At 39.1% G+C, this 27459-nt stretch overlaps 1 protein-coding gene across 3 annotated transcripts; it reads left to right on the forward strand.

The window, feature by feature from the left end:
* Positions 1-257: 257 nt before the first annotated feature.
* On the forward strand, positions 258-22301 carry LOC102216922 (interleukin-21 receptor-like). Of its 3 annotated transcripts, none has more exons than XM_023330412.1 (10): positions 258-335; positions 11618-11832; positions 12226-12344; positions 12602-12713; positions 13625-13809; positions 14034-14170; positions 14263-14452; positions 14543-14624; positions 17448-17541; positions 21214-22301. In XM_023330412.1, the coding sequence occupies exons 3-10, from the start codon at positions 12284-12286 to the stop codon at positions 21985-21987; spliced, it is 1635 nt and encodes a 544-aa protein (XP_023186180.1). In that variant the 5' UTR covers positions 258-335; positions 11618-11832; positions 12226-12283; the 3' UTR covers positions 21988-22301. The 3 variants fall into 3 exon arrangements, with proteins under 3 accessions (XP_023186180.1, XP_023186182.1, XP_023186181.1); XM_023330414.1 differs by having other exon boundaries at positions 306-335; positions 11759-11832; XM_023330413.1 differs by lacking the exon at positions 258-335 and having other exon boundaries at positions 11284-11832.
* Positions 22302-27459: the final 5158 nt, after the last annotated feature.

Genomic DNA, 27459 nt, shown 5'->3' on the forward strand with positions numbered 1-27459 from the left:
ATTCCTGTTTTGTTTTTTCTTCTATGTTTGGTGTTCAGAAAAATCCCAGATTATTCAAGCCAAAAAACCTCACAACAGACCACGACGGCCTCACAAGACCTCAGGAGTTCAGCTCCATGTTCAGATGCGTTTCTTTTCCAAACGTGTTTAAAATCTCGTTTTTAGTTACCGACCTTCCATATTAACCTCCATTTCAGTTTGAGGAAGTCTCACTTCATACAACCCAGGAGCTGCTTCATCTTTTTGCAGCATTATAGTCATGGGGGTCTGACAGCGACGCGCCTAAGAGAACAACATCAGGCTTCTGTTCCAGTCTCCATCTGCAGAGCAAAAAGGTAAATAAAAATCAGTGTTTACTGACTGCTTCCGGAACTGTTGTGTTATTAATAAAAAGCTGCTCTAACTGCAGCACAGCAGTGATAACGAGTGACAGGATGCATCACTCTGATACTTTAACAGACGTTTATATAAGTAGAAGAAAAATCTGAGGTAACCGTTGATTGTTGGTAGTTTAGAGAGCAAAAAACTGGCCCTCCTGAACAATGATGTCATAGTAAAAGTAGTTTTGTTTCTGCTCTGTAAAAATAAACGTGTGCATGTGCATATTTGGAAAAGCACCTCATGCCTGCTGTAAAGCATGGTGGAGGTTCCATGATGCTTTGGGCTTGTTTGTTTCCAAAAGACCAAATGAGAGCATAACATTTTACTGGTCTCCTCTGTTTGCAATGTAAACATTTCAAAAGAACATTTTACCTTTTAATCTGTGCTGTATGTTGCTTCATGTTTTGGCCAAATTTGCAAATGAGTTTTTCCTTAATATATAAAAGTTAAAATATCTAAAAGCGGGTCATAACTGAATATTTCAGCCTGATTGTGATCAGTTTACATGGCCAAATCTACAGAGTAATATTTCACCAGACACAAAATCAGAAGTTTTACATGATTTCTAAAATGTTTCCTTCTGTCTTTCTATTTGTAAAACTGATGTCATCAGACAAACAAATCATGTGTCTCTTCTGGCATTTTAAGGAAATGACAAAAGCAGCATGTAGCTTTTATAAAACATATGTTTTTTACATATTTGTTAAAATTATAATTTATGGAGCTCATAAGCAATTTCATAAAGGGATTTGCATGTCAGTGGGCAGCCTGGGGTTAAGTGTCCAAGAGCCACGGCAACGCCTGGCAGGAGGAAGTTGGACTTGAACCGACAACTTTCAGGTCGCAAGACAACTAATCCACCCACTGAACCAAAACAGGCAGATTGATTCAGTGGAGGTAAATTAAACGCTGCAGGACTCAGAAATCTTTATTAAAAGGAAGATTAACATTTCTTCCCCGTTCTTAGCAGGTCAGAATCGATGTAGCTGTAATCAGTCTCTGTTTGGGATAATCAGTTCCTTCAACTGGGATTTCTGCTGTCAGGAAAACCTGGGCTTACGCAGGAGACAGCAGGAATCCTCCGGCTCATTTTAGTGATTTTATGAGGAATTATGTAAAAGATTTCCTGCAAAGTTCATGATGCAATTTCCTGAGTTTTCTAAATCTGTGTTTCATCTAACCTGAACTGAAAAAGTCCGCAGGATGTTTCGGTTTTGTCTCTAAAACTTCTATTTTCTAAACGATTTATTTAACAATAGCTGACAGACTATTGCTTTCTGAAGCAATATCAACCTGTAAAAATTTGTAACTTCATGCATCAGGCAGGAAAAGAAAATGTTTAGAAATGGATCTATGTTCCCAGTGTTCAAAGCTCTTTACATTTACTGTTTCTTTTTCTCGTTCTGGGTTTGCCCCTTAGAAAGGAAACATCAAACGTGTTGAAAGGTTAGCATCACTCTCATATCCACCTAACCTGCTTTCGTGAGGGTGTAAAGTGACAGGTGTGCCCTTAGCTTTGTGACATACAAACCATCAGAAATGGCGATACTTTATTCCTGCAGCCGTATTAGAAACAAAACTCCTCAACTTTTGAATTTCATTCATAGAATTTTGATTTAAGTTGTTTTAAACATCAGATTTTTTAACCCAAGTTATTTATCATCACTAATATTTTATTCATATAAAAAAGTCCTGAAACACTTATTCTTTTATTTCTTTGTCTTATTTTTATTGGAGTCTCATAGTTCAACATTGATGAACTTGCATAGAAAGTGCAGGTTAAAAGTTTTAAGTATTGTCACCATTATTGCTCTGACTTTTAAAACTTGCTCAGCCAAAAGTTTTGGTTTTTCTCATTCCTAAATTGCTGCTCTTTAAAACAATCACTGTTACAGTTTGAAAGTATTATGGTGTCAATTATAGGAATGTGATAATAGGGGGAAAAAAGAGAAAATACAGTGCGCTTTAGTGGAACTTTATACGCAGTGGCCTCTGGTGACCGTTTTGGGGTATTGCAGCTTATTTTCTTTTATTTAGTAACCCACCGGCAGCAGAAATGAATCTATAAAATGGTGCCTTCTTGTTAAACTAAATTGTGAACAAATTCACAAACTGTGTGAGCTCGGTCATATAGAGCCGCTGCTTCTCCACATAGAGAGGAGCCAGTTGATCTGGTTAGTCTAGATGTCTCCCTGGTGAGGGGTTCAGGGCTCATCCCACAGGGAGGAAACCCAGAGGAAGACCCAGGACACGCTGTAGGGACAAACGTTTCTCTGCTGGCCCGGGAACGCCTTGGGATTTAACTCTTTTTCAAGTAACTTTCACCTCCAACCGGCTGCAAGGCTGCCAAATGTTGCATCAGCAGCGTATTAAAAAACCTCTCAATGCAGGTTTCAAAAATTGCATAGAAAAAAGCTTAAAACTGCTTGCATGGTTGTTCCAGAGACAGTGGGTGATAATATAGTCTCACCAGATACCCACATCGGCAGACACTATCATGTTAAAATAACTATCTAGCTTTCTTGTAACACCTACACGGTGATGAAATGAATGTTCTTGTTGAATGTTTCCATGAACCTTCACCGTCTTGTGCAGATTATCTTTAGAAAGCTGTTTCACTACATTGCATCAAACTGATAATAAAGTTTTGTCCTGTCTTTACAGTCAGGTAAACTTTTTGTGGAACAGTCAAAAGGAGTTTTTCCTGTTTTCGGATTGAGTTTTCATGCTATCGATATAATTTATAAAATTTAAATGAGCGTGCCTGGATCCTTCGCTCAGATTTGATTTTTGCGTTGCAGTAACTTTATGTTTACACATCAGAATTTCTGGCTCAGGTTGAGACTGTTTTACATTTTTATGTACATTGAAGTGCAGTTGAGTACAGGTGCTACGCTTTGTGTAATTTCCTGCAATTGGAAAATATTTCGATTTGACTAAGTTTAGTATCGTGACATTTAACAGCGTCAGCTCACACCTACAAGATGATTTGAACCCAATAAAAGCCGTCCCACTTTCTGTCATCTACATGGCAATCCAACATATTTGTCTCACTCTTAAGACTTGATTCAAATTCATGATACATGATTTATGTAATAATGTTTAAAATAGCTTTGATTAATTCAAAAACAGTGTGGAGGGGCTTCACAGCAGGATGATTATGACTCACAGAGTCCAGACACCTTCATTCTGCTGGATTCTACTAAAATCCCCTGATAGAAAATTTACAGAGGGTGAACAACTAGGGTCTTTCGAAATGTGTCAAAACAACATCTGTGACTTCACCATTCATTTGTTTTAGTTCTGAAACAGAACTTCTGTGTTTTGAGTAAAACAATATGAGCGAGGAAGTTTTGGAGAGTTCTGTAAATCAAAATTATTATGAGGATCATTTTGGTTTTCAAACAAGAGAGATGTATTCACAACATAATGCAGATATATTACATGAAATCTATCCATCCATGTACATCTACTCCAACGTAAAGCTGCAGTCTGTAACTTCTACAAAAATATGCTTTTTACATATTTGTTAAAACTGTCACCATGTTGTGACAGAGTAAGATGAGACATTTAATCTGTGCAAAATAAAAAGCATATCCTCCATTTTTTCCAAGTGTTGCTTTTGCCGTCTGCATAAATGCACTGCTCCCAGTCAAAAACAACCAATCAGAGCCGGGAGGAGTGTCTTAGCGCTGTCTATCAACTGCCTGTACATGTTGCTCAATGTGCTAATGACGGAGAAGCAACTCGCCATTTCAGGAAAACTGTTTATCCGCTGTGGCCGTGCTAACTGGCCCGAGCATTCCTGGCAGACTGTTGTGGTGAACCAGCTGTAGCGTAGCAGAGAGCAGCTGATACACTAGGGTGATTAACAGTGCTAAGACCCCGACTCCCATCATCTCTGACCTGCACACCGAATCCAATGCATCTCAATATCTGGGAGCTGACAGCGCGGGTCGCAGGTCTCATCACCTCAAGTGGTGAAATGTTCCCTGATTTCAAAACTTTGGTGGAAGTGGTGCTTGTAATTCTATGACAACAAACTCTGCAGAAATCCCACTGAAGACATTTGATTACACACAATCAGGTACTCTGAGACTTTGCTTTCAGACCACAGCTGGTTAATCCTTCATAATTTAAGTCCAATCATTTATGTTTATGTTGTATAAATAGACTCTGGAGCCACAGTCAGTATTTTTTTATTACTGCAGAGAAAATGTTACGTTTCCGTCTGCTCAATGTGTGATGGCGTGATGTGGATTCTCTGTTCAGATTGTGTGAGTTGAATATTAAGAAGACTTAGACTTAGACTTAGACTGACTTTATTGTCATTTTGCATGCACAGGGTGTATACAGAACGAAATTTCGTTGCATACGGCTCAGGACAATGTTTTGAGCTTTCAATGTTGTGAGGTTACTCCAGAATAAAATAAAATACAGTATAAAATATGAATATAAATCTAAATATAAAATATAAAGTGCAGGACTGACAGTAAAATGGAAGTTATTTAACTCTGTACATGTGCAAGGTATAAAGTGGAGACCAGATTTTAAGTGCAGTCCAGTTAAGAGTTCAGCAGTCTGATGGCAAGTGGGAAAAAGCTGTTTCAGAACCTGGTGGACCTGCACCGGATGCTGCAGAACCTCTTTCCAGAGGGCAGCAGGGAGAACAGTCCATGGTGGGGGTATGAGGGGTCACTGATGATGTTTCGGCCTCGGGACACGCAGCGCTGGGATGAAATGTCCTGAATGGAGGGAAGGGGGGCCCCGATGATCCTCTCTGCTGTCCGCACCACTCTCCTCACGTTCTTCTAGTCGGAGGCGCTGCAGCCTCCACACCACACAGAGAGGCAGCTGGTCAGAATGCTCTCTATGGTGCTTCTGTAGAACGTCTTGAGGATGGGCGGGGGCAGGTGTGCTCTTCTCATCCTCCGCAGGAAATACAAACGTTTCTGTGCCCCCTTGGCCAGAGACGTGGTGTTCACAGTCCAGGTGAGGTCGTTAGTGATGTGCACCCCCAGGAATTTGGTGCTGCTGACCACCTCCACAGCCGAGCTGTTGATGAGCAGTGGAGCGTGGCTGGGCCGGTTCTTCCTGAAGTCGACGATCATCTCCTTTGTCTTGTCAACGTTCAGGATCAGGCTGTTGTCTCTGCACCAGTCCACCAGCTGCTCCACCTCCTCTCTGTAGTCCAGGTCGTTGTCGTCTCTGATGAGGCCCACCACCGTTGTGTCGTCCGCGAACTTCACGATGTGGTTGGTGGCGAACCTGGGGACGCAGTCGTGTGTCATCAGAGTGAACAGCAGAGGGCTCAGGACGCAGCCCTGAGGGGAGCCTGTGCTGAGGGTGATGACATCGGAGGTGTGTTGTCCGATCCGGACTGACTGAGGTCTGTCGGTGAGGAAGTCTAGCAGCCAGTTGCGCAGGGGGGTGCTGAAGCCCAAGTGTCCCAGTTTTCCTGCCAGATGCTGTGGGATGATTGTGTTGAACGCTGAGCTGAAGTCCAGGAACAACATCCGCACATGAGTGTTCTTCTCCTCCAGGTGAGCCAGGCTCAGGTGTAGGGCGGAGGAGATGGCGTCCTCAGTGGAGCGGTTTCGGCGGTAGGCAAACTGGAACGGGTCGAATGTGGAGGGGAGTCTGGAGACGATGTGTTCTTTTACCAGCCTTTCAAAGCACTTCATCATGATGGGAGTCAGTGCCACAGGCCGGTAATCGTTGAAAGAGGTGACTTGAGGTTCCTTTGGCACCGGAATGATGGAGGCAGTTTTGAGACAGGCTGGCACTGTGGCTTGGTCCAGTGAGGTGTTAAAAATGTCTGTTAGGACACCAGCCAGCTGACCTGCGCATTCCCTGAACACCCGCCCAGGTATGTTGTCGGGGCCTGGGGCCTTCCGTGGGTTGACTCTTTTCAGAGTCTTCAACACATCGGCTGTGTCCAGGCAGAGTGCCTCCTCTTCCTGGTGGGGAACAGTTTTCTTTGCCGGAGTACTGTTCAGTGCCTCGAACTTCCCAAAGAAGTTATTGAGTCCATTTAGAAAGTCAGCATCAATTTCACCCACTGGGGGGGAGGATGGATTGTAATCTGTGATCATCTTTATGCCTTGCCACATACTTCTGGTGTTGCTGGTGTCGTGGAAGAACTCCTGTATTTTTCGACTGTGGGTTCGCTTTGCTAACCTGATAGCACGGTTCAAGAAATACCCATTATTATGGGGAAACTCCACTGCAACAGCAGTAAAGTGATGAAGCACAGATTCACACCAAGATACAAATACAGAATACATAAAAACAGAATAAACAATATTATACTCTATGGTAAGGTCAAAATCTTAAAATAAAATGAAAATTAAATGATCATTTTCAGTAGACAGATTATTCAGGATTTTTCTCCTTCGATGTTTCTTCTCTGCCGATTATTTGACCCTTCTTAAGCAGACTAGCGTCTTTCCCACATGGTTGGAAAATACTTATTGCATCAGCTGAGGCTAAATAACTTAATTGCAGCTGAAAGATGCAGTAATTATCCAATAGGAAGATCAAAACTATTTGTTTAACTAAATCCGGGTGCTGACGGATCTGTTGGCGAGGCGGCGTAGAAAATTTACACTGTTCTGGTGGAAATTCTTCTTGGTTTTGATAAATATCTTGGCATGTGTCAGAATGCTAAATTATGTCAAAGATAAGTAATGAAATGCAAATACAGTGGGTTACCAATATCTTCTCGTTTATTCTGTACGCAGAAATCCGGTACTGAGTGAGAAAAGTTAACATTGGGTGTTTCTGAAGAATGTTGTCAGATAAAGTGAGGAAATTCCTGGATTTATTTTTCTGCTTCCTTGCACACCAATCAGCCTTTCACATGCAAATCAAATGAATACAGGGTTTTTTTTTTCTCAGTATCTTGTTTTAATTTATCAAATAACAATTTGATTCTTGCTTAAAGTGAGATGATGGATACATGAATAAGTGATTAATGAGGATGCAGTCCCAGTTTATGATTAAAAGCAGCGAAGCTGAAAGGAGGAGTTCTTTATTTACTGGTTGATCTCCAGACTCCAGACCCAATTCATGGTCATGACACACAAACCGCCACAGAAGGAAGGACATTCTGGATACAAGCAGCTGAAATGAGCACATGAACACATGAAAAAAGGATGAGCAGAACCTCACAGAAAGACAATAAACCAGCTAACATCAGCTCTGCACCTGTAAAAAGTTGGTAAAACTCTAAATATTCCAATGAGAGACATTGGAGCCATACTCATACTTCCCTGCATTTGGAAAGACCCAGAAATCATTGATCAACCACTGCCAGCTGCTTTTTGCCAACAACCCTGACATAAAAATAAGTGAAAAACGAGAATGCAAGAGTTTTCCCAAAGAGCTTCCCAAAGACCAGGGAATAACAGGCGCAGTTTCTCCCACGAAAACAATAAGAAATTCGCTCAATCTCAAAGGTCTCTAAGCATTTCAGGACACAAGACTCCACTGATGAAGAAAAGCAATGTTAAAGCTTCTTTAAGGTTTACAGCAGGAGATTTGGACTAACCAGTGAAATACAGGGAACATGTCGAGTGGTCGTATGAGGTCAAAGTTGAAATCTTTGGATGTTTTGAAGAAAGAATAGTTCTTAATATCACCCAAAAACAAGTTTTAGGGGCATCACAGTGGTCCAGTACCACATGTCTGCCTTCCAGCATCTGAATCTGACAGATTACATATAAATGAAGGAAGTTTGCATGAAGGACGTTACAGATTTAGGTTTCCTTCCTCAAACTAACATTGTCATACGGAACAAATTTTAATATGTTTACCACACAGGCTGTATGACCTATAGGGATACAAGAGCAACACATTTGCCCTCAATATGTTTTCTGTTTATTTTAATCTCTTCTCAATAAAGAAAGGGCACCCAATATTATTGTACAGTAAGAGAACACCATCAGATGTATTACTTTAGATCTCTGTTGGCTAGTGGCCCTAAAATTGGTATCTAACGTTTGATTTAGCGTTAACCACAAGGCTCCATTTTGTGTTTTTTGTCTGGACTGCATTTTGTCATCTCCAACTCATCTGATCATACATAAACTTGTCGAGTCTTTAAAGAATTTGAAATCTAGACATTTCAAATTTGAGAAAAGCACCAAAATCTGCTATATACTACCCGTACCTGGATTGTTCTCATTCTGCACTAACATATTTTCAACAACAATTTGTGACTAATAAAAATTCTGAGAGAAACAGCGATTTTATCTTTCTACATCCAGCCTGTTGTTCTCATTAGAGAGCAAAAGACTTCAGTAAAACCAAAACTGCTTTATAGTCATCCTAAATGCAAAACAAAACTTAAATTGGTCATATCCTGATTCTACAGCTTCTGGTTTGAGGAACATTCATTCTATTTGTAAAAGTTACAAAAAGTAGTAGATGCCTTTTTAGACCACCTGAGATGGGGCTTGGGTTAAAAACTAAAAAAGTTGGACTCATCATTTCCAAACTAGATTGTTGTACAAACATCAAAACATCACTTTTGATCCTTACAACATGTCAGACAGACCACCTCAGATCTTCCTCAACAAATGCTGTACATATTTTAAGGGTTTCGCAAAAGTCAGAACAGAAATCAGCTTTATATCCTCCTTACTGACCTTACTTTATTGTAGAAGTAGTAAATGTGGTTCACTTGTTGAACTTTAGATCAAGAAGTTCTTCACCTAGATGTTTTGACCGAACAGCTTCACATTTGGTGAGTTTGCTCCTAAGACATGATCTAAAGTTTTTAAAACTCCTGACTTTTCATGTGTGTCTAAGTCAGTGGTTCTTAACCTTTTTTGAGGTACCGAACCCATCAGCTTCATATGCGCAGTCACCGAACCCTTCTTTAGTGATAAATAACTTTTTTTTTTTTTCCAAATTCAAGACATAGGTATATGTTTTGTTGCTGGTGCACAGAATGAGCCGTGCATGAACGTCACCTTTGCTCAAAGAACAAAAACATGAACTCACAGCAAGTTACAGTGTTACTTTATTCTGGCCCCCAAAAAATATTTCGGCCCCATGAAAGAATTTCAGCCCCCAAAATATTTTTTTACTATTTTACTAATTAAAAATAAATTTGGATTTTTTTCAAAGAATTAAAATTTTTTTAATAACTTAATTTTTTTAATTTTAAATTTAATTAGTTTTTTGTCGTTTTGAATCCACAAAATACTTTTTTGGGGCCAGAATAAAGTATTGCACAAATGACATACCTGAAAATCAGTGTGACTTCTGCTGTTGTCTTTGGGAGACCAGTTCAGAGAGGCGTGGCTTCACCTTGGCAGGTGCATCTTCAGAGCAAAGTCTGTTCATTTTCTTCTTTTTTTGCTCGACATATTCAGTATGGATTAAAATATTAAGAAAGAAACCACGCGACGTACAACTACGACAGCCGCTGATACTGCGCGCACTAAATTCCCCGCAGCCCTGATTGGCCGAGCAATGTAACATGATCCTCTGCAGCAAGTGATGGCCAAGCGGGGCGTCATCATGACTTTACACAAGTGTGTCTTTACCTCCGCGGCAGAGGCTCCGCCGAACCCCTGAGACCGACTCATCGAACCCCTGGGGTTCGATCGAACCCAGGTTAAGAACCGCTGGTCTAAGTTGTGTGGCCAGACCTCAAAGCTTGACTAGTCACCAAGAAATTTTTTTATTATTATCTGCTACAAATAAAGTCACAATAAATCCACAACAAAACTCAATCATCTGAGCCCCGCATCTTAGAACAGGAAGTCTAAAGTAACGCTTTAAAAGGCCCATACTTGACCCCCTTGACCTAATCAGTGTGAATCTGTGTCTCTAGAGAGAAGACAAGTTTAACAGTCTCCAGTATCAAGGCTTTTGCTAACATGGCGTGTCTGTGGTAGGATCACGCTGTAGCCAAACGTTTAATTTCCACATATATCATCTGATCTACGACAAAATGAATGAAGGATGCAAACAATAAAACAATCAACCTCACACCATGCCACCATGCTTGGACTGAGGATTATGAAATCCAGCATGCAGATGTAACTTCTGAAGAGCTACTGTAACTCTTGAAGCCGCGGTTCAAATCCCACAGTACGTCGGCCATTTTGACTCTTTTAAACCCGATGTATCTGACCAAACTCCTCCTAGAGCTTTCCACTTACAGACTTCAAAATGAGCCAGTTTAACAGTCAGGAACTGGGGATCAAAAGTTATCAAAAGCTTTTTTCTGCTTTGAAGCAGGTGAGCGTGGCCAAGCTTCAAAATCTGACTCCATAAAATACGAAGGTTTGATCTCTACGACACAGTCGGACATGTACCAATACTCAACACATTCCCATGGGCATTTGATGGCATCACTTTAGTTCCACCCCCTAAAAACAGGAAGTGACTTGTTTCAAGCTTTGAAATTGTGTCTAATGACACAGATCAAGTTGATGTTGAATCCTGCAGCTGCTGTTAACTGAACTGTGTGTTCATGGCGTGTATCTCGCTGTTTGCTATGACTGGCTCTACATCACAGACGCATGATCCGATTTGCTCCAAACTTCACATGATTTATACTTTTCAACAGGAAAAACATGTGATTTATTTAAATTACATTGAAATTTGAATCAAATGTACCACATGGCATATTTCAAACAGCATTATTTCCCTGATGCATTACACAGTTCACACCAAAGTTTGTGCTTATTTTGTAGATCATTGTTCAACACATTCTGATCTACAAATCTGATGACATCACTTTAGCTCCATCCACTGAGAATAAAGTCACAGGTTTCTGTGGTGAATGGCCCACTGTTGCACCTTCTCTAATAATAGATGAAAATTTCAGGCAACATTTCCAAAATACTAAAGGAAGTCTTCATTAATTCTTCAGCACCAAACAGGAAGTGGATGTGGCTTCTACCAGAAAGGTCAGATTTTGGCCAAACTTTGAAGACGTCCTGTTGGAGCTGAACTGAGCCTGACTGAACGTGATATTGAGGCTTATTTCTAGTAAAACCAAGCGGCAACATGTAGATTTGAGCGCTGATGCAGAACATCTGCGGTCGCAGCAGATGCTTATACATAATCAAACCTTAAGGGACTCTGTCTACTTTCCATATGCAACTGAAAGGGTCCATGTTCGTCTTCCTCTTTGGGTAAAGTAGGTGAACCAAATTTGACGTCTCAATTGTTTTGCACAAAACATTTTCTGTTTCCTGTTGACTTTTTTTAGGTGGTGTAGCTGATGCATATTCATAGCTTAAAAGTGGAAGTGGTGGGAAGGCACCACATTACACCCTTCTGCAACCACATCCTGAGTCACCATGCTGACAGTGACGCCTTTAACTTGCTGCCTGATTATTCTTCCACTCAGTCTTCAGACGTTAACACATTAGTGTCTCCGGCACCGCTTCACTCTTCAAGTTGTAGAATTTCACATTAAAACAGGTAAAAAAAATTTCAACCTTCTCTGTATTTATACTTAAAATATCCTGATCTGAAGACATGATGGGCTTAGATTATTAATTTTGTTTAATACGATTTAACATTGTTGTATAATAAGCACTTTGTATTGCCTTGTTGCTGAAAATGTGCTAAATAAATAAAATTACTTTTACTTTTATAATGATGTAAATCCATTAATTTGTGGTCATACCATTTTACTGATAAAAATGTGTCAGTATATCTTCCCAGACTGTTTAAATCTTTCTTGTCTGTTGCTGTAACGATGAACCTTTGGTCCAGAGTAGCAGCGGGTGACAGAAAGCCGAAGCGTTTTTCTTCTAAATGTCTCTTCTTTAACCTCAGACCTGAATTAGAAAGCTCTATTTGTGCCTGCAGTCTGGCCTGCTGTGTTTTCCCCTGCCTGCCCGGCTTCTGACACCAGTGAGTCATCTCCATGGCTCCTCCACCTCCAGCCCTGTCGCTGCTGTGGGGTCTCACTTTATTCTTTGGTGGAGGTAAGATGACTTATTGGATTCCTCTGTCCTGTTGTTTGCTGAAGATCTCTTTTAAAATATTTCACTTTGTTGGAAATTCATTGTAATCTTGTCTTAATGGCTGCAGATCATTAATCTCAAATTTTATAATTTGGTTTTTGCTTCTTAAAATCAAGTGAAACGTCTTTTTGAGTCAACAGTCATTGAAGTTGACATTCAGGATTAGAAACTCTAGATAGTGCAGCCTTTGCAGCTGACCTCTTTTTTCTCCTCTGCAGCAGCTGCATCTGTCTGCAATGTCACCTGCACCACTGACTATGTAAAGATGCTAAACTGCTCCTGCCAAGGCTCTGTGCCAACACTTCCTGTTCGTCTCACTGTGGCTTGCAGGTAAAAGTTGTCCTGTCATTGTTACTAAATTGATAAATGTCTTTATCACGCTACTGCATAAGCAGGGGCATTTTAATGTTTTCCTCAAGAATTATATTTTTAACATGAAATATAATTATGTCTTTGCATTATATTATTTAATTTTTTATTTGAAGTAATGAATAAAACAGTCTGCAGTAGAGTTAACTCCTTCTAAAAGAGTGAAAGATGTATTTATGAATTCCCTCAGTTCCTCTTTGCATCATTCACATAAACAGACAAGCTGCTTATTCCATATTTCATGTGTGAAAACAGCCTACAGATAATAGTTCCCAACATCACAGTCACAATTCAGACAGAAAGAAGTCTAAATGACAAGGATAAAAATGTTGTTATACTGGTAAAATGTTGTAATTTTTAAATGTTTTCATATGAGGAATCTGAAAAGTTTGCAAATAACTCACTTAGAGGACCCAAGTTTGTTGCAACTGAAACTATTTTTATTTAATTTAAATCTAAACTCTGCATTGTTTGGCATCATGATGCTTGATTGCTTAGTTTATTACACCAAAACTGTATAAATATGAAATTATCTTAATGGCTATATTCATAAGTGGCCCTAAAATGCAATAACTAACCTACCCATAATGCATCTCAAAATAAGATGGCATGTTTAAAAACCCAAAAGTGGGTTAAAAATTAAAGAAACATTAAATGAATGAGCTATTTGCATATAAAAATGTTTTTGTCACAATGAGGCTTGAAAACTTAAACATCTGAAAAATGTGTTTTTACAATAATTTCTTGTGCTATTTGAACATTGGAGAACATTATCAGGGACCATGTTTTTCATTGTTCTTACCAAAATGCAGAAATATGATTTGTCTTCAAAGTCTTTTCATTCATCATAACACCAAATGATTCTGTTCCAGCTCGGAGGACACACATCTTACTGTGAGCTGTGAGACCGAACCGCCTCAGTCCTGGTGCATAATCAAAGCGGACCTCACCTACGTCGCATCCACCGAAACGCTGTGCAACGCCACCGCCAGCCAGCCTGGCAGCCGAGGCCTGGTGGTTCTCAGTGAGTCACACCAATGGGAGCTCTATTCTGTGGGTAGGTTCAACATATAATCTCTCATTTCAGTTTCATATCTGACCGGCTGACGTAAAAACCACGCACAAAAAATGCAACTGAGAGCTGCTTTAAGGTCAGCACTCTGGCAGCTAGAGAGTGTTTAAGGTTTTTAATGAAAAGTGCAGAGTTCACTCCAACCACGTGTCTCCTTTGCTGGAATAAAGCTCATGCCTGCTCTGACTCCTCTTGACTTTTTTTTACAGTAAAACTTGAAGCTCCTCATAATGTCACAGTGAAAAAGGCTGCTGGAATCTACAACATCACCTGGAGAAACAAAAGTGAATACACGTCCTGCGTCATAAACAAAGTCCGCATAAGAAATACAAAAAAGCCATCTGAGGTAATGCTGAGTTGTCACAGAAACATGAACGAGACTGTAACTGTTAACCACTTTTTGCTGATGAGTTGTATTTTCTCATTTCTTCGAAACAGGATTTAATCTTTAAGCTTTTACCAAACCGGATGTACTTTGAGCTGGATCAGAAAAAGCTGCGGCCCGGTGCTTCCTACGTTGTGAACGTTCAGGCAAAAATCTGTGACGATGAGTTCATTGTGGGTCCGTGGAGTGAATGGAGCTCCGATGCAGAGTGGAGCTCACCGGCTGACCCTCCAGATGAAAAAGGTGGGATCACATAACATGCCCAATAAACCTGGATGTTCATAAATATTCACAGTTCAAATCATATTCATCTGATCTTTGTCGCTTTTCCAGGAGTGAATTTTTACTGGCTTTACATCTCGACGCCCATCATCCTCATCCTCGCCCTCCTGTTACTGGGATACCTACAAAAACCGTGAGTATTTTCCAACATCTCACTTTCCTGTTTTAAACTGGATTTTCCCATCAACTCAGACCTGATTTTAGTTATTGCCAAAACAAAGAGGCTAAAGAACTTTACTGAACTTTTTACTCCTTGTTCAATCGCATCCCAATTAACCAGTCAGTAAACCTAAGCTGATAAAGAGGAGTGAAGGGTTGAAGGTCACTATCATGCTGCCTTCCAGTAAATGATTAGCAACACAACTCACCGCATCTGTTGATTCCTGGCATCACCTCCTACATATGTAGAAACCACGGCAGCAGTACATGCAGCAGCGCTGTGCACTGAATGGCTCACAGGCATAGGAAGTCCTGCAGCAGAGCGTCAGAGAGCTGAGAACAGCTCCCTGTAGGTCTCCACGGTTTCAGCAAGAAAACACAAGATTAACCCATCAGACACTCTGCTGTCGCTGCTGAGGGATGATGTAACACGTCTAATGTGTGAACAGAAGTTTTAGTTTTGGTATTCTCACTGGCGGTTGACACACGAAGCCTAATTCACTGCAAAAACACAAAATATCACCAAGTGGTTTTGGTTTCTAGTCCAAGTTCTAGTGAGCAATTTGGATTTAACAATAAAAGTGAGAATAAGAACTTACTTTTTTAGGTAACAGTTTGGATATGATAAATCAGAAATTTATTCCAATAAATGATAAACGATACGATAAATGCAAATATCTTAGTACACATGAAATAAGACAAAACTTAAAAATAACTTTTCAGCAAAATATATAAACTTGTTTCCAGGCAATAATTCTTGTGTAGAGATTTAAAAACTGTTATTTACAGTTGTCATTATTACTACTATTATTGTCATCCATAGGTTTTTAGCAGTCAGTATTTCACCTGAACAAATGTTGTATTCTGTCTGTTTCATCAGACAGACCAACATTAACTCCACAAAGCTGTTTTATTTTTTTCATGTTTGTCATGTTTTAAGTTGTTAATTTCAATAATTAACTGCATGGTTTGTTTCTAAAGTCATTTTAAAGTGAAGGAAAAACCAGTGGTATCACAGAACACACAAATCATAAAGGTTTTCTCACCTTTTCTCTATGGTTTTATTCAAATGAGATGGTTAAATTCAGTTTTTCCTTTTAATTCTTGGTTTGATTTGAATTAACCTGCTTAACAGCAGCCATTATGACTCATCTCAGAGTGTTAAAAAGAGCCGTTTTTCACATGTTCTGTGTTGAAACCAGCATGAATCAGAGTTCAAACCAGAATGTATGTCTAGAAAGGATTTAGGTTTTTATGTTGAGGACAATATAAGAGTAATTTAAGGAATAACCTGAACTGAAAGAGTTTTTTTATTTCTCTTTTTCTTTTCTTTGAAAAAAGCCAGAGATGAACCAAATCTGAAAATATTTTTATTGTTTTTTAAATTCAAGATTCATTCAGCTGCTATGAATTAAAAGAGTCTCAGTGTTAAAGTATTTAGACGCAGCAACGTTTTTCTGAAACAACCTCCAGTTGAGAAGTTTTGTTGTCAATCACTGTCTCCTCATGATGAAAATAATCCTTCTGTTCTGAGAGTCGCAGCGTGGGATCTTTTATTATCAAAAGCTAAGATCAAGCTTTGACTCAATAATTCAGTAAATTGCTGCGTAATCATTCACATGAAAGCCGTGTTGTTTTACCAGGATTACTGGTTATGATCTTAAAACCTTTGATTTCAGGTCAAAGCTTCGCCTCTGCTCAGCTCATCTACCGTAAATCAGCAACGATCCAGATAAAAACATGAGCAAAGAATAGAAACATCCTTTATTCTACCTCTACTGGGAAAATTAGCAGTAAGAAACTAATGGAAGTACATACAGATAAGCTATGCTAGTAGTGGCAAAACCTAAACATACAACATAAAACATCTAGAAAGCTATGAAAAATAGCAGATACCTATTGCAAAAAATGTAAGTGTAAAAAATATTTTAAAAACTGCAAAATCTGTACTTTTATGTGCAAAAACAGACAAGAGAACAACAGTTTGTTGTGTTTGCAGGGAGCAGCTAACAAGCTGCTGATTCAGCAGGCGAAGCCACAAACCAGGATGTCCAAACGTTTTAAAATGTAAAAGTTCTTGCAGGCCTGACAATTTTTATTTTTTAATAAACATGATCAATAATGAACTAACTAATGTAATTTTGAATGTGTTTTATGTTAAATAGTCAAGGTCTGTTAATGTATTTAATTTAAAAAAATGTCTAATTTCTAAAATGTTTGGGTTAGTTGTCTTTGGTTATTCTCAGCGACATGAACAGGAAACGGGTCGCTCTTTCTGCAATGTCCCAAACACAAATCTTACCAAGTATTCTTGGTCTAGTTTCTAGTGGAAATATCTTAGATCACTTGAAATAAGACTAAACTAACTTACAAGAAACTTTTTAGTAAGAAATAGGAGCTTGTTTTACACCTTAAAATTGATGAAAAATGACTAACTCCACTGGAAGACTGTTCACTTACAACAGTGAGATAATCTACCAGTGGAACTAGTTTTCCTCATTATTAAGGAATTATGGACTTAAAACAAGATCCTATTTCTTGCTAAACAGTTTCTTGTAAGTCAGTTTAGTCTTATTTGAAGAGTGTTTAGATATTTGCACTAGAAGCTAGATTAAAATGACTTTTTTAAGAGTTTGCGGTAAATTGACACACAATCATTCTAGGGAGCTAAAAATGTTCCCATCAGCACATGCTGAAGACCTCTGCTCTACAGGTTGGCTGTTGCCGCCACACACTGACTAAAGGTCACTGTTTCTGTCTTCTGCCTCTCCTGACTTTTATTCTGCTTTTCTTTCAGGTCCTGGCAGAAAAAACTCAAAATGATGACGTTCATCCCCAGACCCAACGACTATTTCAAGCCGCTCTACCACAGCCACGGTGGGAACTTTAAGGTAAGAGAAAGCAAAAGTAGCCTTTCACATTGTTTGTAGTTTCCAACTCGGGCCAGCAGGTGCTGCAGAAGAGGGGACTCACGTCACATCTGGACCCTGCTGGCTCTGCCGGCTGGGACTTTCCCTTTGACGGCAGACTGAAGGGACTCTGATGTTCATGACTCAGTCAGCAGGGGCTTCACGAGCCTCACATGCTGTGGGAGGATATTTGTCTCAGTCAGGCAGACCTGTTCCACCTCGGTGGAAATCACCCCAGAGGTTGTTTCAGCTCTTTGATTTGCCATGGTGTCACAGTAAAAACGGCCTGTTTTCTACCTGATGGAGACACATAATGAGAACGTTGTGGTTTACGGTTTTCGTTTTTTTTTTAATTCTTTCACAAATGTTGCACGGTTTCTCTCTGCTCTTTGTCTTTTTCAGCATTTGTCTTTTCCCCTAATGTAAATTTACTCTTCTCATATCTGCTATTTTTAGCACAGATCATGTTTGTGCAGGCAGCAATCTCCAAATCGTTTTAGACTCCATTTCCATCAATGATAGTCATTCAACAACCGTATGAAAACCAAGGTTTTACAGCATACAGCAGAACATAACCACATCCAGCGTCACATATGAATGAGTCACGTGAAAATACTGTAGCTGCACCTGGAAACGTTGTTAAGCAACAAGTTTAGATTTGTTCTGCAACCTGCTTGTTGCTCCAAACCAAAAAGAAAATGTTTTAATAAAGGATGCAACAAGAAATTGTCATTTTAGGAGTCAATACGCAAGTTATTGTACCAAATCTGCTTTTAATAACAACAGACTTTCATCATTTTCCAGATATATATATAAAAAATAACTTTCACCTCATTCTATGACATTATTTTTTTTTCTTTTGTAATAGAGGGTTTTCTTCTAAAATCTGACAATAGGAATAAAATTTAGGTTAATTTTTGTTAGCTTTCATAACAAAGCATTTCACACATATTTAGAAAATCGTTTTTTGCAGCTCTTGACAAATTTCATGTTGTAGTTCTTTGAATTGAAGATGCAGAAAAGCTGCTCTAAACACAAAGACCAAAATTATTTCCTTCCATCGTCTTGTCCTTGAAACAAATAAAAGGTGAAGACATTTTCAGAAAAGATAGATATATAGTAACAAGAATTAATCGAGTCTGGAGCACTTAATCTGTAGGTCAGGACTCAAGGCAATCCAAACCTATTTAATGCAACAAAATTCAGATTGAGTTCATCTCAAACTGTCACTAAACTTGTTAAAATGCTATCAATGCCAGCAGATGGCGCTATCTCTCCACTTTACACATGATCAAACAAACAGCAACAGTGGAGAGGAACTACGCCTTTTTAATTAGATGAAATTATATCCAGGAAATCCTTAGACTAGCTCTTTTTTTGCATCCATGTGGGACAGAATGCTCAAAATGTTCCCACAAAGAGTAGATTGAGCAGGTAGACATAGACATTCTAATTATGTTGCATAAACAGGATTAAATCCAGCCATCATGTGAGACACAGAATAATTACTTCACTGCAAGGCTTTGCATTTCCACAAAGATAAAAATTTCACACTAAAACTTATGACTTTGTTATCTTTGGTCATAATTATTTAGATTGCTATGAAAGAAAAACCCCAATGTGTCCCAAACTGATCAGAAAAATAATCTATCAAATAGGAACTTATAAAGGATTTTATGACTGAGTGAATAAAATCACCCTTAGCCGTTTTTCTTTAGACTCTTTAAGAATGTGACTCGTTGTTTTTATTGGTTGTGACGCCATCGTATTAGTCAAAGTTAAATTTAGTTCAGTCAGAGAAAAAAAATGTTTTCTCTTTTGAAGGATTTTTGAGATTAACATGCAATTACATACCTTCTACAGCAGAGGGCGCTACTGGAGTATTTATGAGTACTGAAGCGTCGCCTTGAAGGAAGTGACGCAGATGTAAAAAAGGAATGAAGAAAAGATTTACTTTTTCACCTCAGGTGTTTGTGAGGATCTTAACAGCAAAGTTTTGGAAGATTTGAAAAATCTATTAACTTTAAACTACTTTTAGTTTAAAAAAATAAAATAAGTTTTTTAAACCAGAACAGAATCCTTTGCCAGTTGGCCAGCATGTGAGGGTGTAGAAGTGAAACTGCTCGTATATTTTAGGTGCTGCTTTCTTTAGTTTGGTGACTTCCCACCGCCTGCGGCGCAGCTCTCTTTGCGAAGCGGCTTCTGTTCTCCTGCAGTATCTCACGTCCTTGTGGTGCAGACTGCTTGCGTCTTGCTCGATTTACAGGTTCCGTTCAGGAGCTTTGTAGACAGGATGTGGTGGCCTGGGCGTCAAAGCTCATGATTCAAGCTTATCTGGACATCTCAGGCTTTAGGTGGCTGCACATTTTTTACTCTTCTCTGAAGTCTTTCAACTGCTTTAAAACCCGTCAATTAGATGAACGTCTGTGCACTAAATCAAAGTGAATATCACATTTCTTTCAAATAGTCGTCAGAGTCACATTCTATACTACAGCTTGATATTTGCACATTTAAAATTAGCATCAACTTCTTCAAGGAAATAGAGTAATATTCTTCAGATTAGGAAGACTTGTTGCATGCAGTAAGTAACAAATACCATTTAGTCCAAATCTGCAGATATAAAGAGTCTGGATGTGACATGAAATCTTTCTCTGTCAGATTAGAGGAGCACCTCTGCACATGTGGAAAAACATGCCATAACTTAACAATGAAAAATGAGAACAATCTGATCCGAGATTGTGAAAGTAACCGATTATATTCTGGCCTTGCTGGCAGCAACAGAGACTCAAAAACAAGATAAGTGGATAATATACGGAGGTGACGTGTCACCTGAGGAGCCGCTGCAAAGGAAGTCACTGATTATCATAACCTGCACCAAGAACGTGGTTTTATGTTGAATCAGATGGGGCCTGAGGTTCCTCTAAAATGCAGAAAGTTTCTCACACTTTTTTATTTTCTTACCACAATGATTTGAGAGAAAGTAAAAGAGGAAATCTAAAAATGTATATTTTTACAGAATAAATGACAGATATAACTCTTGAGATTAGGTGGACATTTCAAAGAAATGCTGTGCTAATGTGACGCACATCTCAGTATGATCTGTATATCAATAAATCCTGGCTGCTTCCACTGAATTGCAGATGATTTGTCATTTTGCTGCTTTAATCCATCAGCAGTGGCCTGAAACTGTTCCTGCTGGGTTGCAATGCCATTTCCAAAATATTTAAAATCCATTATCGAACATGGAGAAAGATTATTCAAAAGAGAAAAAACATTTTGTTTTTCAGCCACAGGATCTGGTCACCTCATAGCCACTAAGTTATCAAAGATGTAAATTAAGGTGGATGAAAATTCCTCCACAATGATGAAGCTCAATATCGAGTTATTGCTGCTGAACGTTGTGTACAAGTCATGGGCTACATTTTGTTTTTCTTTGCCATTGTAGGGATACTTGGTAAAAGATGCTCTGATTTCACACAAACTGGTACAAAGTGGGCGAAATGTCGCACTTTTTTTTTTAATCTTAGAATTTAAATTTGTGTTCAGAATTAAAATGCAGTTTCTTTCATGGCTGAACATGCTAACAGCAGCTTATATGACACAGTAACTGTCTGCAGTAATCTAATGTGATGTCTTTCTGCTTTTTTCCCGTAGGAGTGGGTGAAGCCGGTGTTCAACGAGTACGATTACCTAAAGATCACCACCTGCGTCATGCTGAGCGAGAAGCAGAGCGAAATCCTCAACTGGAGCAACGAGAAGCAGAGCTACAGCGAGGTCACCGAGGTGAAAGCTGCTGACGACTTCCTGCAAGCCCAGCAGCTTCCCAACAGCCTGCTGATGACGTTTCAGGACAGCAGCACCTCGCAGGGCACCATCCACTCCACGGGACACATCTCCATCCACACCGTCACCCTGTCCGGAGAGGAGTTCGAGGCGGACGTGACGTCACAGAGCTCGCTGAAGAGCTTCCAGGACGCAGAAAGCTTTGGCTCGTTTGACGACGACAACAGGGAGCGCGTTGCTTACAATTTGGGGGAATCGCATGCGTCCCGGATGGAGCGGCACAGTGGGATATCACTACGGGAAAACCAGATCGCCAATGATTTGATACTGGAGAACCAAAACTTTCTGCCGGATGGCGAGTTCAACGAGGCAGAGCGGGTGTCGCTCAACTCGTTCGCATCAAATGAACAGTCGGAGGACGGATACCCTCATGTGGACTTGGACACCATCGACAGCGGCTTCGGAGAGTGCGGCAGCCCTGGAGCCTCAGACTCAAACTCTAACTCATTTCCTGAGGAAAAACACTTCAATTCAAACTATGTCAAGCAATGGATGATATGTAGCACAATTCAGGAAGACACCAGCACTGTGAACAATGAACTCGATGAGACGGTGACTGCAGCTTCTGACTCACAGCTACAATAACTGCAAACAGAGGAAGAATCATAATGCTGCATGAACAATATGTGCATCCTCACGTATTTGTTATTTTGAATGAGCCAAGTAAACGTTTATTTTTTAAAAATCTCTCTACTAAAAAGAGTTTTACTGATGTCTGTTTATTGTTAATTTAATGGAACTGAGATTCTTGTATGTTTTGAATGAGACACTTTTTTTTAGCTTCACCTTTATTTGTACAGGTAATAAGATGTAGTTTGTCTCAATAAAGATCTGTTCTTAACTGTACAGAATGCAAATGTTTAAATATGTATATATGTAAGTAAATGTATCAATATTAAAAACCCCTTTCATAAGGCGATTTTATAAGACGTATTTGATGTGCATTTAAGCTGCAGGTCAAACAGGAGGAAAAAAATGCAACCGAGAAACATCAGATACAAACTGTAGAAGATAAAGGAGCAGGGCAGCTAAGTTTGCACAACAATAAAAAAATAATAAAATGGTGTCATGAGCATAAAGATGCTAAGATACATCAGTAACCTTCTGATCCACAAAGCTAATGTATGAAGACAGCAAACAACCCTGGACAAGTCAAATGAAACATGTTGGTGTGTTTTAGCAGTTCTGTTCAGTGACTCTGCCTCCATCTTGGTCAGGTGTTAAGGTCATGCATGCTACAGTTGTAGCAACAGCATGTAGGCTCCCTTATCAAGATGTCTGATAATGCTTATTTCCTTGCGTTTGCACATTTTTCTGTAACCACTGTAACCAACCGTCCTGTTTGTGCAGTGTACATGAAAAAAAAAGCAAAATAGCAAAAAGGCAAACTTGATTTTTGACGCTGATATTTCCATATAAAGGCAATTGTTGCATGCAGTCCACTTAGTTTCTTCCCATGTACCTGTGGTTCCTCCTGTCATGGATGGCCGTCAGCTTGATTGGCACGAGGGCTGAAACAATTCCTCGAATGATTCGATTACTTCGATTATTAAAATTCCTCGAGGGAAATTGATCTGCCTCGAAGCTTCGTTAAATTATGTAGCGCACGGTGTTCCGGCCGGATCATTATTTGTGGTGGGCAGCGCTCTTACTTCCGCCTAGGAGTTGTTGTGAAGTGCTAGCAGCTTGGTGTTGAATTGTGCGGGTTTTGCAAGGGTTTGGGGAGGAATAAGGATTGTAGAATTTTGCGTTGTGATGGTTGGACTACGACAGCTTTTGTGGCGTCGGAATGGCGTCGTCACGGTTTTGGAGCTAACGGTAGGAATGGCGCTGAGAGAGAGAGAGATCCGATTTCTCGGATAATCATAAACATATTCTATAGAGTACTCGTGCAGCCAACATGGGGGAAGGATCTGCTTCTTCTCAGGAGCAAGCATGGCGCTCAGAAGAATGATAGCAGCAACAACAGAGACACATCTTGTTTTGGAGAATCTGTAACTCAGATTCCTCCTGAAGAATTATAAGCCAAGGTCAAGGTTTATTCCTTTATCCGGTATGCAGACACCAGATACACAGACAGCAGACTGTATTTATATTTGCATCCAGGCCTTCTGGTAGGAAGCAGTCGTCCTTTCTCCAGCAAGACAGAGGGAGGAGCTCACGAGCTGTCTCCGACGTTGCCCTTATCCATGATGGGACGCCAAAGACACAGACTTTCTTTAATGGATCACTTTTGGTACGCTAATGCCGTACATTGTGTAATTAATAGTTCTTACGTCAGTCTTTGTTTGCTGTAGTTCAGATGGTTGGAGGCCCAACACTATCTCCAGCAGTCATTGGGGGAGTGGTGGGTACAACCTGGACAGATCTCCAGTTCATCACAGAGTAACAAAAACACAAACAGGACAAAACAGCCAAGCACACACATTATTGTCAGAGAGAAACAAATGTGCCCATCACTTATGTTTTTGAAGGAAGCCAGAGTTAAATCAGTGATATAGATATAGAGCTATGTAACCCCAAATATATGAAAAAGCAAAACATGCCAGGAAACTCAGGCATTTGAATAAACAGACTGATGACAGAGATCTTCTAGAAATGAGATAAGAAAACTAATTTGTTCCAGGGAAAGTGAAAACACCCACATCAGATCTAACTAATAAAGTTAATTAAGTCATGGATCCCCAAAGTTAGGATCAGAGCCATGACAGGAGAAAACTCTTCTCTCCGACCAAAGAAACATTAACACATGGAAATTGCTCAACTTTCCCTGGAACTATGTTTTCTTAAATGAGCCTAATATTGAGGATTTTGAAAACAAAGACTTGATGTGGCTCTGATGTTAAATAAATAACGAATGAGTGAAAAAACACTGAGTGGACCTGTGATGGTGTGGGCCTGAATCACCTAGCAGGACATTTTAATTAAATATCAGGTGGAATAGACTCAAGATGAGTCGTTGGATCATTCAGCAAGAAAATGATCTGGTGTCATCAATATTTGAATGGCTGCATACATTACCAAAATATATGTTTGATTCTATGTGGAAACAGGTAAACCGAAGCAGGACAAGAACTGATCCCTGGAGAACTCCAGGAGCCATTTTTTTTGATGATTCATCTGAACATCAAGACTTGAACCAAATGAATTATTGAGCATTTTAGACTCAGCAGATTAAATGTTAAAGATGGTAAGTATGCAGCAATTTTTGTTGCTGTCGTTACCATCGCATCTCGTGTATTGGGTTCACTCCAAGTGGCAGAAAACAATATCTTCACTTTTCAGTCATTTGTCGCTCCCTGAGTGTTGAGTCCATTAAAGAGGTTCACATAAAATCACAGTGAACTGTTGCACAGCAGACTGAGTCAGCAAGTTTTAGACATTCTGTTTTTCTTTTAACATCAGTGATGCATTGGATAAAATCATTGAGAAGTTGAGGTTTCCAGGAAACCTAAATGTATAAGTGTGGATAATCAGAATAAAGGAGAGCAGATATGTTAAAGGTTTAAAACCGGATTAGTAGAACATACAAAATGAGCAGAGGACCCAGACTTGATCCTAGTGGAACTCCATAAGTAATGCTAACTTGAAGATATTAGACCAAAATAGAGAGCACTTGATTTTGTGGAAGATTTATGATTAAAGCAGTCCAGAGCAGAAGCCATTCTGCATTAATGTGTTTCCTTTTTTAACTTTTGCATGAAAAGGAAAATCTTGCCAGTTTTGGGATTTCTAAACGTCAGTATCACCAAATATTTTTTCCACATCTTTGTAAAACACCAACTCTAAAACCTTTAGTGTTAAACTTGGTATGTAAACGTGAAATTGAAAACATTTTATGCACCAAACTGCAGGTTTTCACTGGATTTACTCATTTCCTCTCGAATCTTTTGGTGTGTGAGGGAGGCGTGTTTTCTTAAAAAGGGATTCTGGTGGTATATGTTGTGGGAGGGGGATGTTCATTTACTTTTCAAGATTAGTCCACAGTTTCCCTAACAGTTACCACTGTGTCAGTTGATTCTAATCTTAATTTCAGGCATGAAAAAAGTGATACATTTAGTCATATTTTGGTACAGTTTGTCGCAGTCTTTACAGTACAGAAAGTCTACACAGAATCCCTTTAGGTTGCACCAGAGCAACAATGGAGCCTCACACTGACTTTGGTCTTTTTTTTTTCACTGAGGTTCATTAGCATGCATGGCATTTTCCTCAGAAATGCAAAAGAGCAAACGGTTTTAGGTTAACCAAGAGATAAAAACAGTAAATACAGGCTGGATGTGAATATCTACTCTGATGTAATCTGATGTTTGTCAGCTTCCACCCTCAGTCAAATTCTGCTTGGTGTAAAACAAAAGACTTTTAACTCAATGTTGAATCTTTGAGGACTGAAAGACACAGCATTTGGTTTTAAAAAAACAAAACAAAAAAACATGTCATCCTTTCAAAGGTTTACACTGTTAAAGCTGCATCTAGAAAAATATTTTCTTTACATATTTGTTACAACTGTCACTATATGGTGACAATATGGTAAGGGACAGATAATCTTGGGGAAAAAATAGTACAATCATTTTTGTACTATGAAGTACAAAAAAGATGATTTATGGTCATGTAGAGAAGCAGAACAACCCATTAAATATATTATGCTTTTCTAGAGTAGCACAGCTCTGCTGGCAGCATGTTGGAGCAGCTTTGTTTGTTACATTAGTTCTGATATTATACTGACTTTTGTTCAGTATTTGTTGTTTGAACTTGTGATGACTCGTTGAGGACTAAGGTCTCCGTTTACGAACAGCGCACTTCACTGCTGCACAATCACGGTGCTACGGTTTTGGATTTTTTTTAAACAAATGCTTGCTATGGTATCATTTGTATTTGTGATATTTTGGAGAATATACTGTAGAACATCAAACCTACCTACCTAAAGGCAGAAAGAAAAACTGAAGACACCAAACATCATGTGACTGTGTGGAGAGCATTTACGTCTGAAAAGTGAGTCTAAGTTTTATTCTCCCCTCAGATTAAATGACAGATTAATGAACTGCTCTTTACAGAAAGAGGAGCTCAGCTCTGGTTAACCTCATTCTGGGTTGAAGGTAAGAATGATTGTGAAATGCATTATTATCTATCTGAGAAATCTGACAGTTTGAATAAATTAATAAGTGGTTGTAGCTTATTAATAGCGATTGTGTCACAGTTCTGAATGAATGTGTTGTTCTCAGGGCAGACCTAGATGTAAAGTTTTATCTCATTTTAGACATTTCCACTGGTATCTGCACAGCTCTGCTGTTGCAAAGGTTTTATTGGCATTTATGGAAATAGTTTGTCTTAATGCTCAGTGTACCTCATCAGCTGCACATTCCTTTGGACCAGGATACAATAATTTTAATAACACAGTTTTTATGTTGAAATTATACCCATACTGTATTCTATTCTGTATTCCGTTTTTATTTTCTTACCTGAACCAACTTGCTTTGTTGTTATTGCATCAAAAATTTCCAGTTGGGAGATATTTATGTTCTATTTTTCTAAAATCATGATTGTAAATATATATTAGCCAAATCAACAGTAAATTAAAGCATTTCTCACATTTTTGTTGTTGAAAAATATGAATCAGAACAGAAGAAATCCACAGCTTTAGTTAATTATGATTGATAATTAGAGAAATCATTTACTCTGGCTGTAGTGAAAGTCTTTTATTGGCAGCCGCTGAACGAAAGCATCACCACCCTGCGACTCGGCTGGGATACGAGTCTGTGTACAACATATGGACGCTATTAAAATGTTTGATATTTTCAGTTTTAAACTTGTTTTTTCATTTACATAATTACATTTATGGCCACATATGTCAAGGAAGAAATTTTGAAATTAAAACAGTTTTAAGCACCTTGTTCAAAGTTTTAAAAAAATACACGAACGGAGCTAAATATAGTGGAACATTACGAAGGTGTTTGAAGGAGAGAAACAGACAAAACCAAATCAAAAAGGTAAAAGAAAGCCCCGTCACTTCCTGTTTAGGTGATGATTGATAGTTCAAACCTCAGAGAGACTTCTCATTCA

This window comes from Xiphophorus maculatus, chromosome 3 (genome assembly GCF_002775205.1).
Source record: "Xiphophorus maculatus strain JP 163 A chromosome 3, X_maculatus-5.0-male, whole genome shotgun sequence".
Taxonomy (NCBI): domain Eukaryota; kingdom Metazoa; phylum Chordata; class Actinopteri; order Cyprinodontiformes; family Poeciliidae; genus Xiphophorus; species Xiphophorus maculatus.

What these genes read in the sequence shown, in the direction of transcription:
- LOC102216922 (XM_023330412.1), top strand. Translation starts at nt 12,284, where the DNA reads ATGGCTCCTCCACCTCCAGCCCTGTCGCTGCTGTGGGGTCTCACTTTA. An exon ending in ATGGGAGCTCTATTCTGTGG is followed by an intron (nt 13,810 to 14,033) that starts GTAGGTTCAACA and finishes TTTTTTTTACAG; the next exon opens with TAAAACTTGAAGCTCCTCAT. An exon ending in ATACAAAAAAGCCATCTGAG is followed by an intron (nt 14,171 to 14,262) that starts GTAATGCTGAGT and finishes TCTTCGAAACAG; the next exon opens with GATTTAATCTTTAAGCTTTT.